Here is an 18,315-nt window from a genome sequence, read left to right as displayed (position 1 = left end):
CCTAAAAGCTGTCGTTAACATCGGTTAGCGACAGCTTGCTGATAGGGCAATAGAATTATCGCCGCTTAGCGGCTGAAAACGGCCGCTGAAGCATCAATAATTGCCTATCGCACTGCTTGATAATATGCCCCTTAGTTTTCTCCTTTCAGTATTGAGGTCAGAGTTGAACCATGACCTGGACGGGATTCTCGTTTTTTTTCTGCTTTAGAGGCGCTAGCTGATCACGCATAACCACTAGCTTTGCGTTGTATTGTTCGGTGAGTTCGCTTGTGGAGAGGTGGTCGCAGGAGCTGGGAAGAAGCAAGCTTATCCTTTCTTCAAGGACTGCTATGGGAACCTGGGAGAGGTTTCTGGTCCATTTGGGGGGGTTTTGCGTAGGTGTTTGAGATATAGTTTGTTGGTTGATATGAAATAAGATCATGTGGTGGTCTGACCAGTCCACGAGGAGTATGTGATTGATTGTAATTGCGTCTCTTTGAGCGATGATAGCATCCAGGATCGCTCCTTTGTAGTGCATCTCCTCCGTGCAATGTTGGGTTAAGTTGTTATCACAGAGGAGATTGGATGGCATTTTAATAAGCGGGTTGTTAGTTTCATTCCACCGTAGGTTAAGGTCCCCAAGAATTAGATTGTTGGCATCTCCGAGTGCACACTGAGCGATCAGGTCAGATAAGTGTTCCCCAAATGCGGAGGTGTTGCCTGGTGGATGGTAAAGAAGGTGACAGAGCAAAGTTCCATTATCTTTGGTCTTCATGTTGGCTGTAAGACATTCAAAGGAGTTGTATTTGCAAGATTCAATTTCCTTGATGACAATGTTGTCTTTATGAATGATAGCTAGCCCTCCCCCTCGTTGGACTTTTCTGTCTTTGTTAATAATGGAAAAGCCTGGTGGCACAAGCATGTCTAGGTAAGGGGAGGAGAGTTCGTTGAGCCAGGTCTCCGTGATGAACACATGTCAATGTTTTGCGAAAGTATGGCTTCTGCTAATTCAGTCATAGACTCCGACCTGCAATTGATGAGCAAGCAGTTTGTGGAGAGCTCTTTGGTGTTTGGGTTCTTTATTTCCTTGGTCGCCCTGGGTAGGGAGGTGAGAAAGGGCGGTCTAGGGGGTTTTGTGCAGGGAAGGTCTTTCCGGAAGCCAGTCATAACTTGGATCTTGGATTTAGGGGAGTCAGTGGGGGGTGTATCATATGAAGAGGCAAGATCGGCCGCTTTTTTGTCAGATATCACCGCTATGTGTCTGGTGGGTCTTGAGGACAGAGGCTCGTTATTGGAATTTGAGCGTCTCTAGGCTCTAGGGGGTAGGTCTGTGTTTCCTTGGGAATTTAGAGGCCGGGCTTTCATATCCGTTCTTGAGAGTCTCTGTACCCGGGTTACGGGGGATGCTATGAGCCGGGTAGGGCACTTATGGTGGTTGGTGTTGGGGGGGAGGGTTTCCAGGACGGGGATTGTTGAGGCCTGCGGGTCTTATCTAGATTGGAGAGGATTTCGGTCAAGTACTGGGCAATCAAGTCTATCTGGCTTTCTAGAGAAGCAAGATGCTACGCCATGCAGTCAAGAGTACGGGTTGAGGCATCACGGTAGGAGTCACCCTGAGTGGTACAGGTCGAGTTTATGACATGTTGTCTATTGCTCCATGTGAGGGACCTATGGTCATCTTTAGTGATCTTGGGGAGGGGGGTGTATTGGGAAACAAAGTGAGTTCGAATTTCTGAGATCTGGGTGAGAGCTAGTGTGAATAAATGTCGGCAGAGCGTGGTCGTGGGAATGGGGTGAGTGGTTCCTATTAGGATGAGGATTTAAGTTGTCGTTATAGAGATGGAGGGCACGCTTTGTGGAGGTGGTGTACTGAGAGGCCGCTGAGAGGGGTGGTAGGTAGTGAGTGGGAGGTGGGATGGGTCAGGATGAGGCAGGTGGGGGAGAGCAGAGCAGAGTGTGGGGAAGTGGGAGTCGAAAGTCTCAAGGTTCTCGTTGTTAGCTTGAGTAAGGATAGTGCCATTAGTGTAGATGGTAACGGACGTGATCCCTCTCGTTGACAAACGATTAGGGAGTGAGGAGGTTAGTTTGCAGCTATGTGGGGTGGTTGAGGTTTTGGAGATGTAGGGTTGTGACCTGAGAGTGGTGATCCAGTCTTCTGGTCTCTCAGTGTGAAAGATTAAGTCCATCTTAATCAGACCTTTGGAAGAGCAATGGTATATGTCAGTAAATAGGGTTTCTTTGTACTGTCTGATCAGTTTCTGCTTGAAATTTCGTCTTGCTTTGGGAGAGAGGTTGGGGGAAGTTGATAGTGTATGAGTTCGTGCTGTGAGGTTTCATGTGGGTTGGTAGAGTTTGGTTTGGTGGAGCTGGCATGTCTAGAGCTATTGTGTGAGTTCAGGAGGGAGGTAGACTGTGCGACTGGGGAATGTTAAGGAAGTTGGTATTCTTGGGGGACCACCGCGACGCTGATCCTGTAGTGCTTGCTGGGTTCCTTCGTGGTGAGAGTCCTAAGGTACCAGGCGAGGGACGTTATCTGCAAGCGCTGCAATCGGCATCTATTTCCCTGTCTGGCCAATTCACTAGGTCCAGTGCATGGAGGTAATCCACCCTGGTCCCCCTGGAGAGACTACTTCCTTACCACTGTCACCTGGGGAGTCGTTTGGAGTTCAGATCATCGCACTCCTGCTTCTCAAGCACAGATGGGAGCCTCTTCTCGGTGGTTCATTGTTAGATCTAGAGGAGTCTCTCTCTCCAAGAGATCCTTTGTCTATATGATCGCTTATTTTGCAGCCATGGAGATTTAGTCTGCGAAGATGTCAGAGGTCCTTGGGAGCAAACCTCTTAAACAACCGGAATTCCTATGTGATGTCAAAAGTCTTGTACGGTGCTCCTCTACTTTGTTGTTTCTCTTCTTTTCTAGGTCCAACCTGGTGGGAACGATATATATAGGGTTTTTTTTGGGGGGGGGGGCGTGGTGTGTGGGGGAACCTACCTGCCATGTATAAGGTGGAATGGGAGCGCCAATAAGGCGTGAAGAAATGAAACAGAGAAACAGGTTAAGCCCGACCATAAATTGGAGGGGTTAAACCAGGAAACGCCTACTAACCAACCAGTAAGTAAAGGTGATTAAACAAATTATTATAAAGACACAAAGTACAGGTTTCCATAACTACAGAGAAAAAGTACTTCTCTTATTCAAGAGCAGCATACAAAAGAGGACAATGTCATGGTGACGTGGAGTTATATACTGTTTTGCATATTCTGAAGTGGAATGTTTTGTTATGATGTGGTTAATGTTCTTTAAAGGGCTGCATATTGAGGCTGCAGTAAAAGGTTTATGCAGAATGGTAGCCTGTTGTAATCAAATGCATTCACCTGTGCAGGTGACTCTCCCCACTGTCACAGAGAATTCATTTACCCGTGCAAGTTTCTCTGCCCACACAGTAGTTTATTTGCTACCGGTATCCCAACCCGGTATTCCAGACTCATAACTCACCGCACAGGGATTGTTGCTTCCTGTTTGAGTGACCCGCATCCAAAGAATGCATTCACCAACATTCTGATGACATCACACACACAGGCTGAGCAGCAAGGAAGGAGAAGACCAGAATATAACACTGCCTCCATCTTACATTAGTGACTTGCCCCTGCAAGTCACTCTTCCCTCTAACTTCAAGGTGCTGCATGAACCTCTTATCTCTCTCAGGTTGAGAGCACCTCTCCATTGAGGTCTTTGGTAGTCCAGGACTCTCTCCCTTGTGTTACCCAGGGGGTGCTCCTGCTCTGCTCACTCGCTCTCTTTTTTTCTCCCCAGTTTTTGACGTTCATCCTGCACACCATGATCCGCGGCTTCTTCCACTCGGCCTGTGGGGGGCTGTATGCAGCTGTGTAAGTATTCAAAGTTCTCAGTTATTTCTTGGAAGCTTAGAGTGGGACGTTTCTACGTATGGGCTTACTCCCTATAGACATGGGTTCCATTCAGGGAGACGCCTGATGACATGGATCCAATTAGGGCAGGCATGACACCAGTACACATTAGTTACATACGAGTAGGTGTCTGACGATGCTACACGTGGGTTCAATTCAAGCAGGCACCTGATGAGGCTTACCATGGGGAAAACATCCCTTACCCAGCAGGCAGAACCACAAGGTGCCTTTACTCCGCAGTCACTACCCCGTCTGCGACATTACCACGTGTTCCTTTACCACTCGAGTCATTACAACAACTTGCTTTAGGGGGTGCGTTGTTAGACTGGTGTTAGATTTTAAATCCTGACTGGAGTTGGAATAGTAATTTATACTACTTCAAAGTCACAGTCGGGTAGTGATTGCGGAGTAAAGGCATGAGTGGGAAATGCATGTGCGATTCATCATACATCCCACGTGGGTTCCATATGGGCAGGCGCCAGATAGTGCTGGACATGGGTTCCTTTTGTGCAGGCAGATGATAACGCTACATCTGAGTTGCTTTGCCAGTCCTTAATGCATTCTCTTCACTTTGTACCTTCATGGATAGCTACCCCTCCAAGCATTTTGGGACCTTGACGGGCCTGCAGTCGCTGATCAGTGCCGTCTTCGCTCTCCTACAACAGCCGCTGTTCATGGCCATGGTGGAACCTCTGCACGGAGATCCATTCTGGGTAAGTATCGTTCTTGGGGTGTTGTTACCTCAAGGGGAGTCGGTATAATCCAAATAGAATCTGTCTTAACTAGCAGTAAGTTTAGAGTGCCCTTTCCAGAAGCTCAGCGGTGTGACTTGTACCCCAAAATCTATAATTGAGAAAGTTTAGGATGCTATTTCACCAGCAGAGGGGCGGTGTAACTGTGGCAAAATCTAATCTTTTCCAGAGGTTTGGGCTAGTATAGCTTCTCCAGATGATTCATCTATGTCTAGCTGTCTTTTCGGCTCATGCAGGTGACCAGCACATCGCTTCTCTACTGGAGAGGAGTGAAATATAACTAGGGTTCCCGGTTTTATGATATTTATTATTTTAATATTTCCTTCTGTATTTATCCATATTTATTTTTTGGCTATCTCATTGGTATTTATCCATATTTATTTTGTGTTTTGAGAATAAATGGAGTCGTGAAATAGTATATTTCCACATTTATTTAACTCTTAGACGTGCACTAAGATGAGGATGCCTGTCACGTTTGAGCAAATTAATGCATACACATATAACAAAACACTAAACCAACAGGTATATATTAGTGTTATAATACAAATATATGTTAATATATGCCAGTATTTAAGAAACTCTCTTCCTGTTTTTGAACCGCCACATGCTGTCTATCGGCTCAGTTTTTGCCTACAGAACATGGAGATTCTCTCACAAGAATCACAATTTTCAGAATTTTTCCACTTTTAAAAATAAATACAGACAGGAAACACATTGTTTTCTGCCTCTATATATCTGTAGAAATCAGTAAAAACGGAAAACTGAGAGCCTTAAGTATAACCTGCTCAGAGACACTGATCCTACTCAGTTTATTTTGTTTTCGTGTACAGTTTTTAACCAACCTTGCAATACAGGAAAAAACATGAAAGAGAAGAGAGCGTTCAATTACAAAGAAGGTTTTACTTATACATAAGTAATGGTCTCTGAAATTTAAAATACACGTACCTAATGTCATGGTGAATCACCACCCTAAATTTTCTTTAGAACAATCCCAATAATTCCCTGATTATATATGGACCATATTTCTAGATTCTTCAAATTTTATTTATCAAATGTATTTCAATTCAAATTCAATTCAAAAATACTTTATTCGGTTTTACCAAGAGCAAACCATAAAAGCAACATCACAGTAATAAAAAGACAATTTTAAAACCCAGGTACATTATTGGTAAACATGTATTTTAAAAGAATCATAAAAATATTGGCAATGACCTAATAAAAGCCTAGTACCTATACAATTTATGTGAAAAAACTGGGGTAGAATTTTGCCAATTAAAACAGAGGCCACAATGAGTAAATCCATTAATTTAAAAAGCTCTTCCTCAGTCTCAAAGCCGATTTTAAAAATCCAACCACAAATAAGGTACTTTCTGGTTTTAACATTTGCAAGAAACAGAGGGCTGGGTGGACCTGAGTAAAATTCATCTTTTTTAAAAGGGGCTTTAAGAAGAACCTCCTGGGGGCATCATAGTAACGGCAAAAAAACATAAAGTGCGTCAGATCCTGTGGAGATGAATCATCGCAGCCACAGGGAGACAGCGCCGGTCCTCTATGGCATCCCTTGGGAGCAGCCAATAGGAGATGATAATCCTCTATGGCATCCCTTGGGAGCAGCCAATAGGAGATGATAATAATCAAGCCTAAACCTTGTTAGTAGAACTGCTCATGGGAAGAGAGGGGCCACGTAAGATATGGTTCCAGCGATGGAACGGTTTTGAGTAACATGAATTTGCGTACGCTGGGTTTTACCGCATCTGCCCCATCTCTATTTAATTTTTGCCATAGGGAAAATGTATTTTTAACGTAATCCACATCCCCCGGGGTGATCTTTTCAGGATTTAAGAAGATGTCTGGACACCCCAAATCATTCAAGCAGGTTTTTAGATATTTTAACCAGGGGGTGTTAAGCATGTTGTCCACGGACAAGGCCTCTTTGAGCAGCTGGTGGTTAAGGGCAAGATCTTTATTTAGCCAGCACTTAAGCCAAAAGAGCAAAGGGCGCAACAATATAGTGTCACCAATGAATGATAGCCCGGTTTCTTCATGGGTGATTAAATTAGAAGTTCCTTTGGGTACTCCAAGTAACTGCTTTAAAAAGTTATTCTCCGTCACCTGAATGCCCTTGACTGCTACATAGCCCCATAGCTCGCAGCCATAACTGCCAATTGCAACGCTTTTTGCCTGGTATATCTTCAGCATTGCAGCAATTGGGCGCTTGCCCATTTTGTTTGCAAAGCTGAAGATAGCTGCATTTGCCCGTAAAATCTCTCCTCTTTTTCTCTCAACTACAACGCCCCATTTTAGGTGGTCATCAAATAGGACACCCAAGTAGGAGAAAGTTGTAGTTATGTGTACTTTTTCCCTGTTTACCGCAAAAGGGTAATTATGCCTCGGGCGGGTCCCAACCTGTAGTATGTAGGATTTAGAATTATTTATAGATAAATCACGGTCAGCCATGAAACTATGGAAAGCGGCCAATAAAGACTGCAGGCCTCTTGCCGTTCTAGCCAGGAGGACTGCGCCGTCCGTGTAAAGCAGGACGGGGAGACCCCTACGCCCTACATATGGAAAATCCACCCCAGTTTCGATCAAGGTTTTGTCAAGCTCATTAATGTACAGATTGAATAGGAAGGGGCCTAAGATGCACCCTTGTCTTACTCCCCGGTCAACATTAAAGTCCCCTAGATACTACAAGAATCTAATGTTTGCCCTGGTGTCCCTGTGCAGATCCCTCAGAAAGTTGATCAAAGGGGCGTCCAGCCCCATGGCGCCCATGGACTGCCACACTTTCCCCCGATTGACACTGTCAAATGCGGAGGAAAGATCCATGAACGCCATGTAGATGACGCCCCTACGGGCAATGGTATACTTCCCGAGGATCATGTATAGGTTGAGGCATTGTGCAAGGGTGGAGTGCCCTGGGCGAAAACCATACTGGATGTCAGAGATAACCCTGTTTTCTGTTGCCCAGGATGATAGTCTATTTAGCACTACTCCACCTACGACCTCAAACAAAAGATTTTAGTTCCACTAGACAGTAAAAATTCAAACTTATCTTGGCTTATCCTCATTACCAGTAAAATACTACAAATATAAGTTTGTTGATTGATAAATAGAGCATAGCCCGTCATAAAGTGTTCTAAGCTCTTCAATAACCCAGTATTGCTCAAAGAGGTCCTCAATCGACATGGGGTTCTTCAAAAGTAGCAAACAAAACCTAACTGAAACTTGGCTTAATGACTCCTCAGGTCCTGTCCTTGACATTCTAGTCCCTCCGAGCCACAACATTATCAGACTCCATCGAGTTAAGAGAACTGGTGGAGGCATAGCCTGTATATACCACAACAGTCTCTGAGCAAAGCAGTCCCCTTCTGCAACACTCTCATCCTGTGAATATATGTGCATAGACATCATCAGCAAACATAGACCCTCATGCAACCTGCACGTCTTTTACCATCCTCCAGGAGACAACCTCCCTCTGATCAAACAAACTATGGCAACCATCCCGTCCAACCTGAATCTCCATTGCCCCTAGATCTTCCTTGGTAACTTCAATCTTCACTGGAATGACCCGAATGATCAGGCTGTGATCAGTCTCAAAAACTTCCTAGCTGAACTCAACCTGACGCAATTCTGTGACAGCCCAACATAGGCTCGACCCTCGATCTAATCATCTCCAATCCCAACTCCATTCAGTTTAAATCTATTGACCCTTGTGACTGGTTGGATTATCACTATATCACCTTCCAAATCCTAGAAAGATGGATTTCAAAAGATTCCAACCATTAAAACAAAAACATTGGAAAAGAACGCTGCAAAAACACAAACGTAAAAGAGCTCATATCTCACTGCAATTTGTCCCTACTGCCGCCTGCTTGCATGTCTGACGTTCACAAACTCACTGAACACTACTACAACTCCATGTTGACAGCCCTGAATGCAATTGCCCCCCTACAACTAAAAGAAAGTCCAACTAGGTCTCTAAACCATGGTTCAATTACAGCTTAAACACCGACAGCCGCAACCTGAGACTACAATAACGCTCTTGGAGATCCTCTGCATCGATTGATCTCCTTAAGATTTTAAGACTGAGAAGGAGTAGGTACAACAAACACATCAGAGCGGCGAATGCGACCTTCTTCAAATCCCAACTGGACAAAGCTAAAAATCAATCCAAAAGGCTGTTTGAACTGAATAAGCTACAATCCAATAACACTCCTATCCAATCACCTCTCATCTCCTGCCCTCAGTCAAACTGCGATGAATTTGGCGACATCTTCCTTGAAAAGGCGAGCAAGATTGAATCGGATCTAAGGTCTGCCCTGATCGATCTATCACTCTCTCCAACCTCCTCCTTACCTTTGCAGCCTCTTATTGTTCCTTGTCTCTCCCCTAAAAACAATGCCTCTTGGAGTCAATTCACACCCCTCAACGACACATCCATCTTCAACATTCTTTCGACCCTGAAACCCTCAAATCACTTCAATGATCCCCTCCCTCCCAATTTATTTAAACAAATGATAAGATCACGAGTCCTGCTCTGGATCAAGATTATCAATGCTTCTCTACTTCAAAGTGAGATCCCTGACCGCCTGAAGTTGGGTCTTGTTCTGCCTATTCTTAAAAAACTGATGGCTGACCCTGAAGATCTGAATAATTTTCGATCAATCACAAACATTACTACTCTGGCAAAACTTCTTTAGAAATGTGTTTATGAACAACTATGTAAACACATTGAGGAATTCCAACTTTTTGATCAATTCCAATTGGGCTTCAGTCATGGTCACAGCACCAAAAACAGCCATCACTCAGATCATGGACGATGCTCTCACAATACTTGACCGGAACAAATCTTGCCTACTAATCCTACTCGACCTCTCATCTGCTTTTGTCACTGTCAAACCTGACAATCTACTTAGCCTTCTGGAACATAGGATGGGGTTCTCAGGCACTGTACTAAAATGGATTGCCTCTTTTTTCAATAACAGAACGCAGAGAGTCAAATCCAATCAAACTCTATACAATTCCAGTCCCTGCACTCTGGGGGTGCCATAAGGGTCCTCTCTCTCCCACAGACTTTTCAACCTATTCATTGCACCTCTTACTGTAATCCTCAAAGCATTTTACATCCAATATCACATGTATGCGGATGACATCCAATTTTACATGAAAATCTCTTCCCCTGAAGATATTAAGATACTCAACAGAACCCTGCACAACATCCAACCACCTCAAACGAAATGACCTCAAATCAGAATTCCTACTTATCTCACAGACCAAGCAAATCCTCATTGTGGAGAAACATTTGAAAACCTCTGCGTTCTCAACTGCACACCTCACATCAGAGACTCTAGGAAATCGATAGGAATACTGCAGGATAAGAACTTAAACATGCAGGATCACATCAGCGCATCTAACAAAGGAGCGAATTTCCATATGCGCATCCTAAGGAAACTTAAACCCTTCCTTCCCCAGGGTGACTCCAAATCTGAGGTGCAAGCGCTAGTCATCTCACAGCTGGAATATAGTAGTGCCACTCTCTGCGGGCTTCCAAGATACAGATTAGCCCCCTTCAGAGCATCTCTGAATGCCGCAACTAGGCTCATCACTGGCTCCCAGAAATCCACCCACATTTCTCCGGACCTGAAATCTCCTAACTGGCTTCTGTTTGAGGCAAGGGTTCAATTAGAACTTGCATGTATGACTCATAAAGCAATCAATCAATCAATCAATCAGTCAGGGAATTTTAAGCGTGCTACTCACCCGTGAGGGTCTCAAGGCGCTGAGGGCGGGGTCCGCAGATCTGTTTAGCCGAAGATCCAGGTCTTGAGGGTCTTCCTGAAGGTGTTCAGGGAGGGGCTGCGTCTGATGTCTGCCGGTAGCTTATTTCAGGTCTTGGCTGCAATGTGAGAGAAGGATCTTCCGCCTGCTCTGGCTCTGTGGATGCGTGGGGTTTCGGCCAGTGCGAGGTTGGAAGATCAGAGGTTTCTTTTGGGTATGTGGAAGTTGATTCTGTCATTGAGGTATTTGGGTCCGTTGTTGTGTAGGCATTTGAAGGCGTGAGTGAGGATTTTGAAAGTGACTCTTTTCTCCACTGGGAGCAAGTGGAGACTTCGTAGGTGTTGACTGATGTGTTTGTATCGGGGATGCCGAGGACGTGTCTGGCGGCAGTGTTCTGTATTGTCTGGAGTTTGCAGAGTAGGGACTTGTTGATGCTGGCGTAGAGTGTGTTTCCATAGTCCAGTCTGCTGGTGATGAGTGAGTGGGTGACTGTCTTCCTTGATTCGGGGGATCCACTTGAAGGTCTTGTGGAGGATGCAGAGGGTATTGAAGCAGCTGGAGGTGACAGTGTTGACCTGTCGGTTCATGGTGAGTGATGAGTCGAGTACGATGCCGAGGTTTTTGGCGTGGTCTGAGGGGGTAGGAGGGCTTCCAAGGGCAGTCAGCCACCAGGTGCTGTCCCATGCAGAAGGGGTGGTACAGAGGACAAGGACTTCTGTCTTCTCAGCTTTGAGATTCAGGCAGCCGGTGGTAATCCAGTCTGTGACGTCTTGCCTTCCTTCTTGGAAGTTGAATTTGGCAGTGATGAGGTCTTTGGTGAGGGAGAGGATGAGCTGTGTCTCATCGGCATAGGATACGATGTTGAGGCCGTGTTGTTGGACGATGGCTGCGAGGGAGGCATGTAGATGTTGAAGAGGGTGGGGCTCAGGGATGAACCCTGTGGGACTCCGCAAGTGATTTTCGTGGGGTCGGAGAGGAAGGGTGGGAGTCTGATCCTTTGGCTTCTTCCTGTGAGGAATGATCGGATCCAGTCTAGGGCTGTTCCTTGTATGCCTGCGTTGTGTAGTCTGGCGATTTGTGTGCAGTGGGACAGTGTAGAAGGCCGCTGATAGGTCGAGTAGGATGAGGGCTGCAGAATGGCCATGGGCCAGGAGGGTGCAGATGTCATCTGGGGCAGCGAGTAGGGTGGTCTCTGACCTGTGTTTGCTTCAGAATCCGGATTGGGACCGGTTGAGGACGGCGTTCTCTTCAATGAATCGTGTCAGTTTCCTGTTGGCTGTTTTTTCTGCAACTTTGGCTGCGAAGGGAAGGAGCGAGATGGGCCGATAGTTTTTTAGGTCAGTGGGGTCAGCTGTGGGCTTCTTGAGCTTCCAGTCATCTGGGAAGGTACCTGTTTTGAAGGTGGTGTTGATGGTGCGTTGTAGTTCGGGTGCGATGGCGGCCGCTGCTCTGTGGTAGATGTAAGGAGGCAGGGGTCGGTGGGGGCCCCCAAGTGGATGCTTTTCATGGTTGCGGTGGTGTCTTCGGCCGTGATCGGTGTCCAGTTGGAGATGGTGGACTGGCTGGTGTTTCTGGGGTGCGGGGGCCTTCTGTGGCACCTGGTAGATGGTCAATGAAATTGTCGTAGAGGTTTCTGATCTTGAGGTGGAAATAGGTTCCAAGCTTGTCACAGAGGTCTCGGGATGGGGTGATGCCTGTGGCTTCGCTGCGTGGGTTGGTATATATATATATATATATATATATATATATATCAATATGCTTATTTTATTAAGCAGGGAACTCCGGTAGAAGTTTTCAATATGCTTATTTTATTAAGCAGGGGCACAAACGCCATATATATATATCCAAACAACCAGGGTACTCCTACTAGAAACCGAAGACCCGAGGGAGGTGGCGCGAAAACAGGTGGAGCAGCCGCTAATTTCATCCAAAATGTGACACAGGCTCTCAGAGACCAAATCAAGATTTCAAAATAGCTGATATATATATATATCCATAAATACATTTTTTTTGTGAAGGAGCATATGTGGTCGGGCCAATTTTCAAGAGATCAAAGAGGGTCCCTGACTTTACCAGATAAGATTGGGGAAGAGAGCAGGGGAATTGGACAGAGCAAGCCAAGGTAATGACTTCTTCAAAAAACTTCATAAAGCTTAAGCAATGTGTCTATAACGTGTTCTTTGGAGACGCTGTTGATGCGTTTGCCGGGGCCTATTTACAAAACACCAGATGCAAAATGGAAAATGCCAAACAGTTGAATTTCTTCACAATTGGAAAGACTGGATGAAGTTTTATCATATAAGTGATGAAATATTAATATTTATAGTGAAATGCACGTTTATATGTTTGTAAAAATTAAAATAAACTATTTAGTAGAATTGTAAATATAGTTATCACACTTCTCGTTCCCTCTCATTGCTTCCTCCTTCTCTTCCGGTTCTTTGTACCTCTCACTTTGTTCCTTTAGTACCTTCCCACTTCCCCTTTTCTCTCATGTTCTCTCCCTTGATCTTTGTCTTCGTCATGTTCACCCCACCTTTATTTTTTAGGTCTCGCCTGTCGATGCGCATGCGCATCGAGCAAGCGAGACTATAGGGGCTCATCGACTCTTTATCTAACTTGCAAGGAATCGTGGCGATTCCTTGCAGTGCCCGTGACTTTTAAGGTCAATGCGCATGCGCATTGAGCTTATGCGCATGCGCATTGACCTTAAAAGCGCGTGCGCGTGCACGTCCGTCTCCTAACAACACACACACACCCTCTCCCCCGCTCCGCCCCCTCCCGCCGTGTCGCATTTCTCTTTCTCCTCCCCCTCCCCTCTCTCCCCTCCGTCTCGTTTCACACACACCCTCTCCCCCGCTCCGCCCCCTCCCCGCCAACACCGCCTCGCGAGCTCGTCATTCCAAACCCGCCCTCCCCCACCTCCCCCCTCCTCCTCTCCTCCCCTGCCTGCCGCTAGCCTTGCCTACTCTCTCGCACCCTCCCCCAGCTCCGCCCCCTCACTACTTGTTTTCTTTGCCCTTCCTTCCTCTTTCTCTTGCTACTTTCAGTGTTTAATACTCTGCCCCTTTCTTTTTCCCGCTAATCTTCTCCCTCTCCTCTTCCGTGTGCCCCATCTCGTTCCATTCCTCTTGTCCACCCTGGCGCTTTCCTCCGTCACCACCTGCCTTCTCTCTGTGTCCTTCTCCGCTTCCGTGTCTATTTGGAGAAGGACAGACGGAGATCCCACTAGCTCGCGGTACTCCATCCGAGGACGGCGGCCGAAACGGGCTCCAACATTTCCACCAATCATGTGTACCTTCTGGCTTCTGGTAACTCTCTGTTATTCCGTCTATGACAAGAAGTTGATACCGTTTGCTGCAGTTGTGTGATAAATGCTGAGACGGGCCAAGCTCCGGTTCTGCGTGTGTTTCTCTGCCTGTTTGTGAGCGCGAAAGAATTGAGATGGTTCTATGTTCCCTGGCTGCTCTTTTCCTAAGCACCTTGAATGTCGAAACCCGACCAGTTTCCCCATGGCCCGTTGCAAATGAGCAACCGGTATTGCATTTGTTACAGACTTATTTATTTTTTTTTTTTTTCCAATCATATTCCGGTTTTTGGTCGTGCCTGCCAGACATCGTAGCTTTCTGGTTGCAAAAGACTTATTGTTGGTTTGCTATGAAAATACATATCGGATTGAAGCCTGCCCGTTGGTTACCACTTGTTGGCATTCCTGTCACCCTCGTTTTTCAGCGTCTTTGTGTCCCAGCTTGTCATTTGTGTCTTTGTCCCTCTCATGAAGCCAAGTCTCTTTACCATCTCTTTTGATTGGATTTTTTGCCCCCACCCCAATTGCTTTTCAAGCACTATTTTTTTCTTTTTGGTTGAGCACTCCATGAGAGTGTACGTGTTTTCCACCTGTCTCCGTCATGTACCTCTATCCCTCTGCAGTCTTTGTAGTTATCTGTTACCTGTGTGCTTCTCCCTGCCCCGCCTCCATGTTTTTGCACACACTCTTGTGTCCTCCCCGTTGAGCTTTTGCTCGTGTGCTTCTCCCCCATCTACTCCACATTGCTTACTTGCCCCCTGCTTCTCTTTCCCACCACGGCTTTCTGTGTTTGTCACCCGGCCCTTCATGTTGCTTCCCCACCTTGCCCTCCTTTGTTGTCACTTGTTGCTTCTCTTGCCCACCCCCCATTGCTTCCCCTCACCTGCACTCTGTGTTGCCACACCAGCTCCCGCCACCTGCACTTCAAAAAATCACAAAACACTTGCATACGTATTTTCTTTTAACTTGTTGATCCAGCTCGGATCAGTAATAAAAAGAACAACGGAAAAAAAAACCTGAAACTATCTGCGTCATTTTGTAGGCATGCAAGTGTGCGGGCACAGCAACTAAATGATGCAACTGGTCACATCAAGGTATTTTTTTTTATTTAGCCATGCTGCACATTTCATGGTGCCGTTCAGCCTGGCTAAAATCCATTGACAAAGCCAATTGGTCTCCAAGGTTAGACCTATTAGACTAAATGATGCAACTGGTCACATCAAGGTATTTTTTTTTATTTAGCCATGCTGCACATTTCATGGTGCCGTTCAGCCTGGCTAAAATCCATTGACAAAGCCAATTGGTCTCCAAGGTTAGACCTATTAGCTTAGCGAATGCTTTGTATCTTGTGCTCTTAAAGGTAGAGTTGCCAGTGTATTATAGGCCATAGCTGCTGCCGATTACCAGGGCAGCCTTTCGTTCAAGTGGAGCATTATGTGATCACTACTTCTGGCCATAAATGCTAATCCATGCACTTTGTTCACAAAACACGTTTTCCCAACTCCTCTCGAGATTTCAGGCTTAGCCTCTGACAGTCATTGTCCCATGTTCCACCCTCTCCCCCACCCCAGCTCAAGAGTCCTCCTCTGGTTCATCCCACCTGTCATTCATCTACTGCCTTACATGCTTCTGCGTCGGAGGGCAACTATTTGGAATCATTTGAACAGGAATGCTTGGTTTTATCTACGTATCGTTTACATCAAAATGAGGTAAATTTGGTACCAGTTAGCCTCTCTGTTAAAAGTCTACCCTTTTTTGATGCGGTGTCTGTTAAAGTGCTGAAAACAACTGCACACCTCACCCTCACTCACCCTCAACCCCTCACCCTCACCCACCCCCAACCCCTCACCCCCTCACCCTCACTCACTCACCCTCACTCACCCTCACTCACCCTCACTCACCCTCACTCACCCTCACTCACCCTCACTCACCCTCACTCACCCTCACTCACTCACCCTCACTCACTCACCCTCACTCACTCACCCTCACTCACTCACCCTCACTCACTCACCCTCACTCACCCTCACTCACCCTCACTCACCCTCACTCACCCTCAACCCCAACCCCTCAATCACCCTCACTCACCCTCAACCCCTCAGCCTCACCCACCCTCAAAAACTCACCCTCACTCACCCTCAACACCTCACCCTCACTCACCCTCAACCCCTCACCCCCTCACCCTCAACCTCGAACACTCCCCCTCAAACCTCACCCTCACTCACCCTCACTCACCCTCACTCACCCCCACTCACCCTCACTCACCCTCACTCACCCTCACTCACCCTCACTCACCCTCACTCACCCTCAACCCCTCACCCTCAACCCCTCACTCACCCTCACTCACCCTCACCCTCAACACCTCAGCCTCACCCTCACTCACCCTCAACCCCTCACCCTCACTCACCCTCACTCACCCTCAACCTCATGCTAAAGATTTACAAAAAAACCCATAAACAATTCTAAAAGCACTAACTCTAATGCTGCGAGACCTATTGCATTTCTAATGCTTGTCATGCATACTGTTCTTTTCCTTTTACACATCACTTTTATTGTCGTCTCTCTTCTCATTTTCTTCCTCTTGCTGTTGACGTTTTTCTTCCTTTTTCTCTTCACATTTCCTTCTTCTTTCGCTCCTCGCCTCTTCTCTGTCTCTTCAGCCTCTCACACCCTTCTTGTGCATTTCTCCATCCCTGGGTTCGCTTTACTCTACCCAGTATCTCCTCCTTGCATCTTTGCCCACTCTCTGCCATTACACCCCTTTACCACCATGCTTTTCCTTTACTCCTACTTCTCGTCGCTCCTCTTCTTCCCTCTCTTGCCTCTTCTCCTATTATCTTCTCCCTTTCCTCTTGTCCCTTCCTTCAATTGCCCTCACTCCTACTTCCCTGATACTTTACTTCCCCTTCCAGTAGTCCCTTCATTGCACTCTCTTTGAGCTCAACCTCCCTTTTACCATTACATCTCCTGTTTCATTGATCGCTGCTCTTACTTCCTCGCCCTTTACCGCCTCAAACTCCCTTTAGCTCCTTTCTGCCATCGTCCCTCTCCTTCCATTCACTCACTTTCCTTTCTTTCCATTTTCACCCTTCCTTTCTGGAACCCACCAATACCCTCCATCTCTCCTCCCTGTTTCCCTCACCACACGACAGCTCAACCACCATTCCTGCCCCCCTTCCTGCATCAGACAACCACCTAATCCCGTTTCCCCTGCTTACCTTGCCTTTTTTGCTTCTGCCCCCCCAACCCCCCTTTACTGTACGTTTCCTAACTCCAGTCCCCTAATCTCCACAGGTCAACGTTGGGCTGCTGGTCTTCTCGTTCTTCGGCTTCCTGCTTCCGGGATACCTCTTCTACTACCGCCGGAAGCTGATCCAGGAGATGGCGGGCAAGGAGGCGCTGCTGGCCGACGGCGCGCACTTGAAGCTGCAAGAGGCCGAGGCCAACGGGACACTGTCTAGGGACACCACGGCATAGAGCCATCCAGGGACTACAGTGAGAGGTGGAGAGCCGGTGTCTACGTCTCACCCCTAGGGAGAGGTGGAGGGTGCCAGCCTGAGTGAAGACTCTTGCACCCCCACCGTTAAGGACAAGACTTGAATTAGGGCGCGCCAAAGATGGACAAAACCACCCCCCACTCCGCAGTTCGGACTTTTGTATGCGTTCTTCGGTGTTAATTTATCAGTATATTTTTGTAAAAATATTGATATAAATTCTCTGAACACTGCCACAATGGAGTGCTTTTTGCGTTACAATATTAATGGTATTTTATTTAACACTTTTGTCGAACACATCGCAAACATGATAATTCTCTCTTAAATGTAAGGTCCTCAGACAGCCAGGAGGACATCACAGTTACTTGCAACTTCATGGCGGACTGTCTTCTTCATCCAACAGACTTTGTGGGTATCACCCTACACTGGGTCCAATCTAAGGGTCAGCTGGGACCAACCCAATCTCCCCAGAGACACACTGGCTACTTCCCACCCCTGGCTGTTTCCAGCCCCCCCACGATCCTCTCTCCAGCTTGAATATAGTTATATCGCATGCCCCTAGTCACATCACGCAGCAGAACCACTGGAATACTGAAGTGGTGGTGAAGGAGAAACCTTAGAATGCTGAACAGATTTAACATGGCGTCCTTACTCACCAACCTGGTCTCAATGTCTCATGAAGCCCCTTACACCTCCACTCAAAACTAACCACTGAAACTCAAATTGTCCTCCCTTAGTGAATCTATAGTCAACATCTAGTCACCCACTTAACTAACTGTTTAGGCAAAGCAGGCATCTAGATTTCTAACATTTTGCACTTATCCATGACTTACACCAAAATCTATTCTCCAGTGAACACTTTTGATGACAGCACTAGGCCTGGGCGGAGTTCAGAGAGCTCCGCAAAGTGACCCAAAATCTCTGCTATGCTACGCGGAGTTCCGTGAGCAGCCAGAGTAACACAGTAGGTGAATCTTCAGGAGTGGGAAAATAGAAAGGCTGTGGCATCAGAGACCTATTCGGCGAAGAGCAAAGCAATGCGTTATGATGTCATTTCACTTTTAGAAAAACATGGCTA

General features: G+C 46.6%; 1 protein-coding gene across 1 annotated transcript in view; it reads left to right on the top strand.

Moving 5' to 3' along the window:
* Nucleotides 1–17,470, top strand: part of SLC43A1 (solute carrier family 43 member 1) — a 294,136-nt gene extending 276,666 nt beyond the window's left edge. The window contains exons 13-15 of the mRNA XM_086953367.1: nucleotides 3,794–3,867; nucleotides 4,496–4,619; nucleotides 17,038–17,470. Coding sequence (XP_086809493.1) covers nucleotides 3,794–3,867; nucleotides 4,496–4,619; nucleotides 17,038–17,220 — 381 coding nt within the window. The 3' untranslated portion in view covers nucleotides 17,221–17,470. The remainder of the gene's footprint in view (nucleotides 1–3,793; nucleotides 3,868–4,495; nucleotides 4,620–17,037) is intronic.
* Nucleotides 17,471–18,315: the final 845 nt, after the last annotated feature.

This window comes from Lissotriton vulgaris, chromosome 1_2, assembly GCF_964263255.1.
Source record: "Lissotriton vulgaris chromosome 1_2, aLisVul1.2, whole genome shotgun sequence".
NCBI classification, from domain to species: domain Eukaryota; kingdom Metazoa; phylum Chordata; class Amphibia; order Caudata; family Salamandridae; genus Lissotriton; species Lissotriton vulgaris.
Note: the sequence above shows the minus strand (reverse complement) of the source record. Positions and strands in the feature narration are given on the sequence as shown.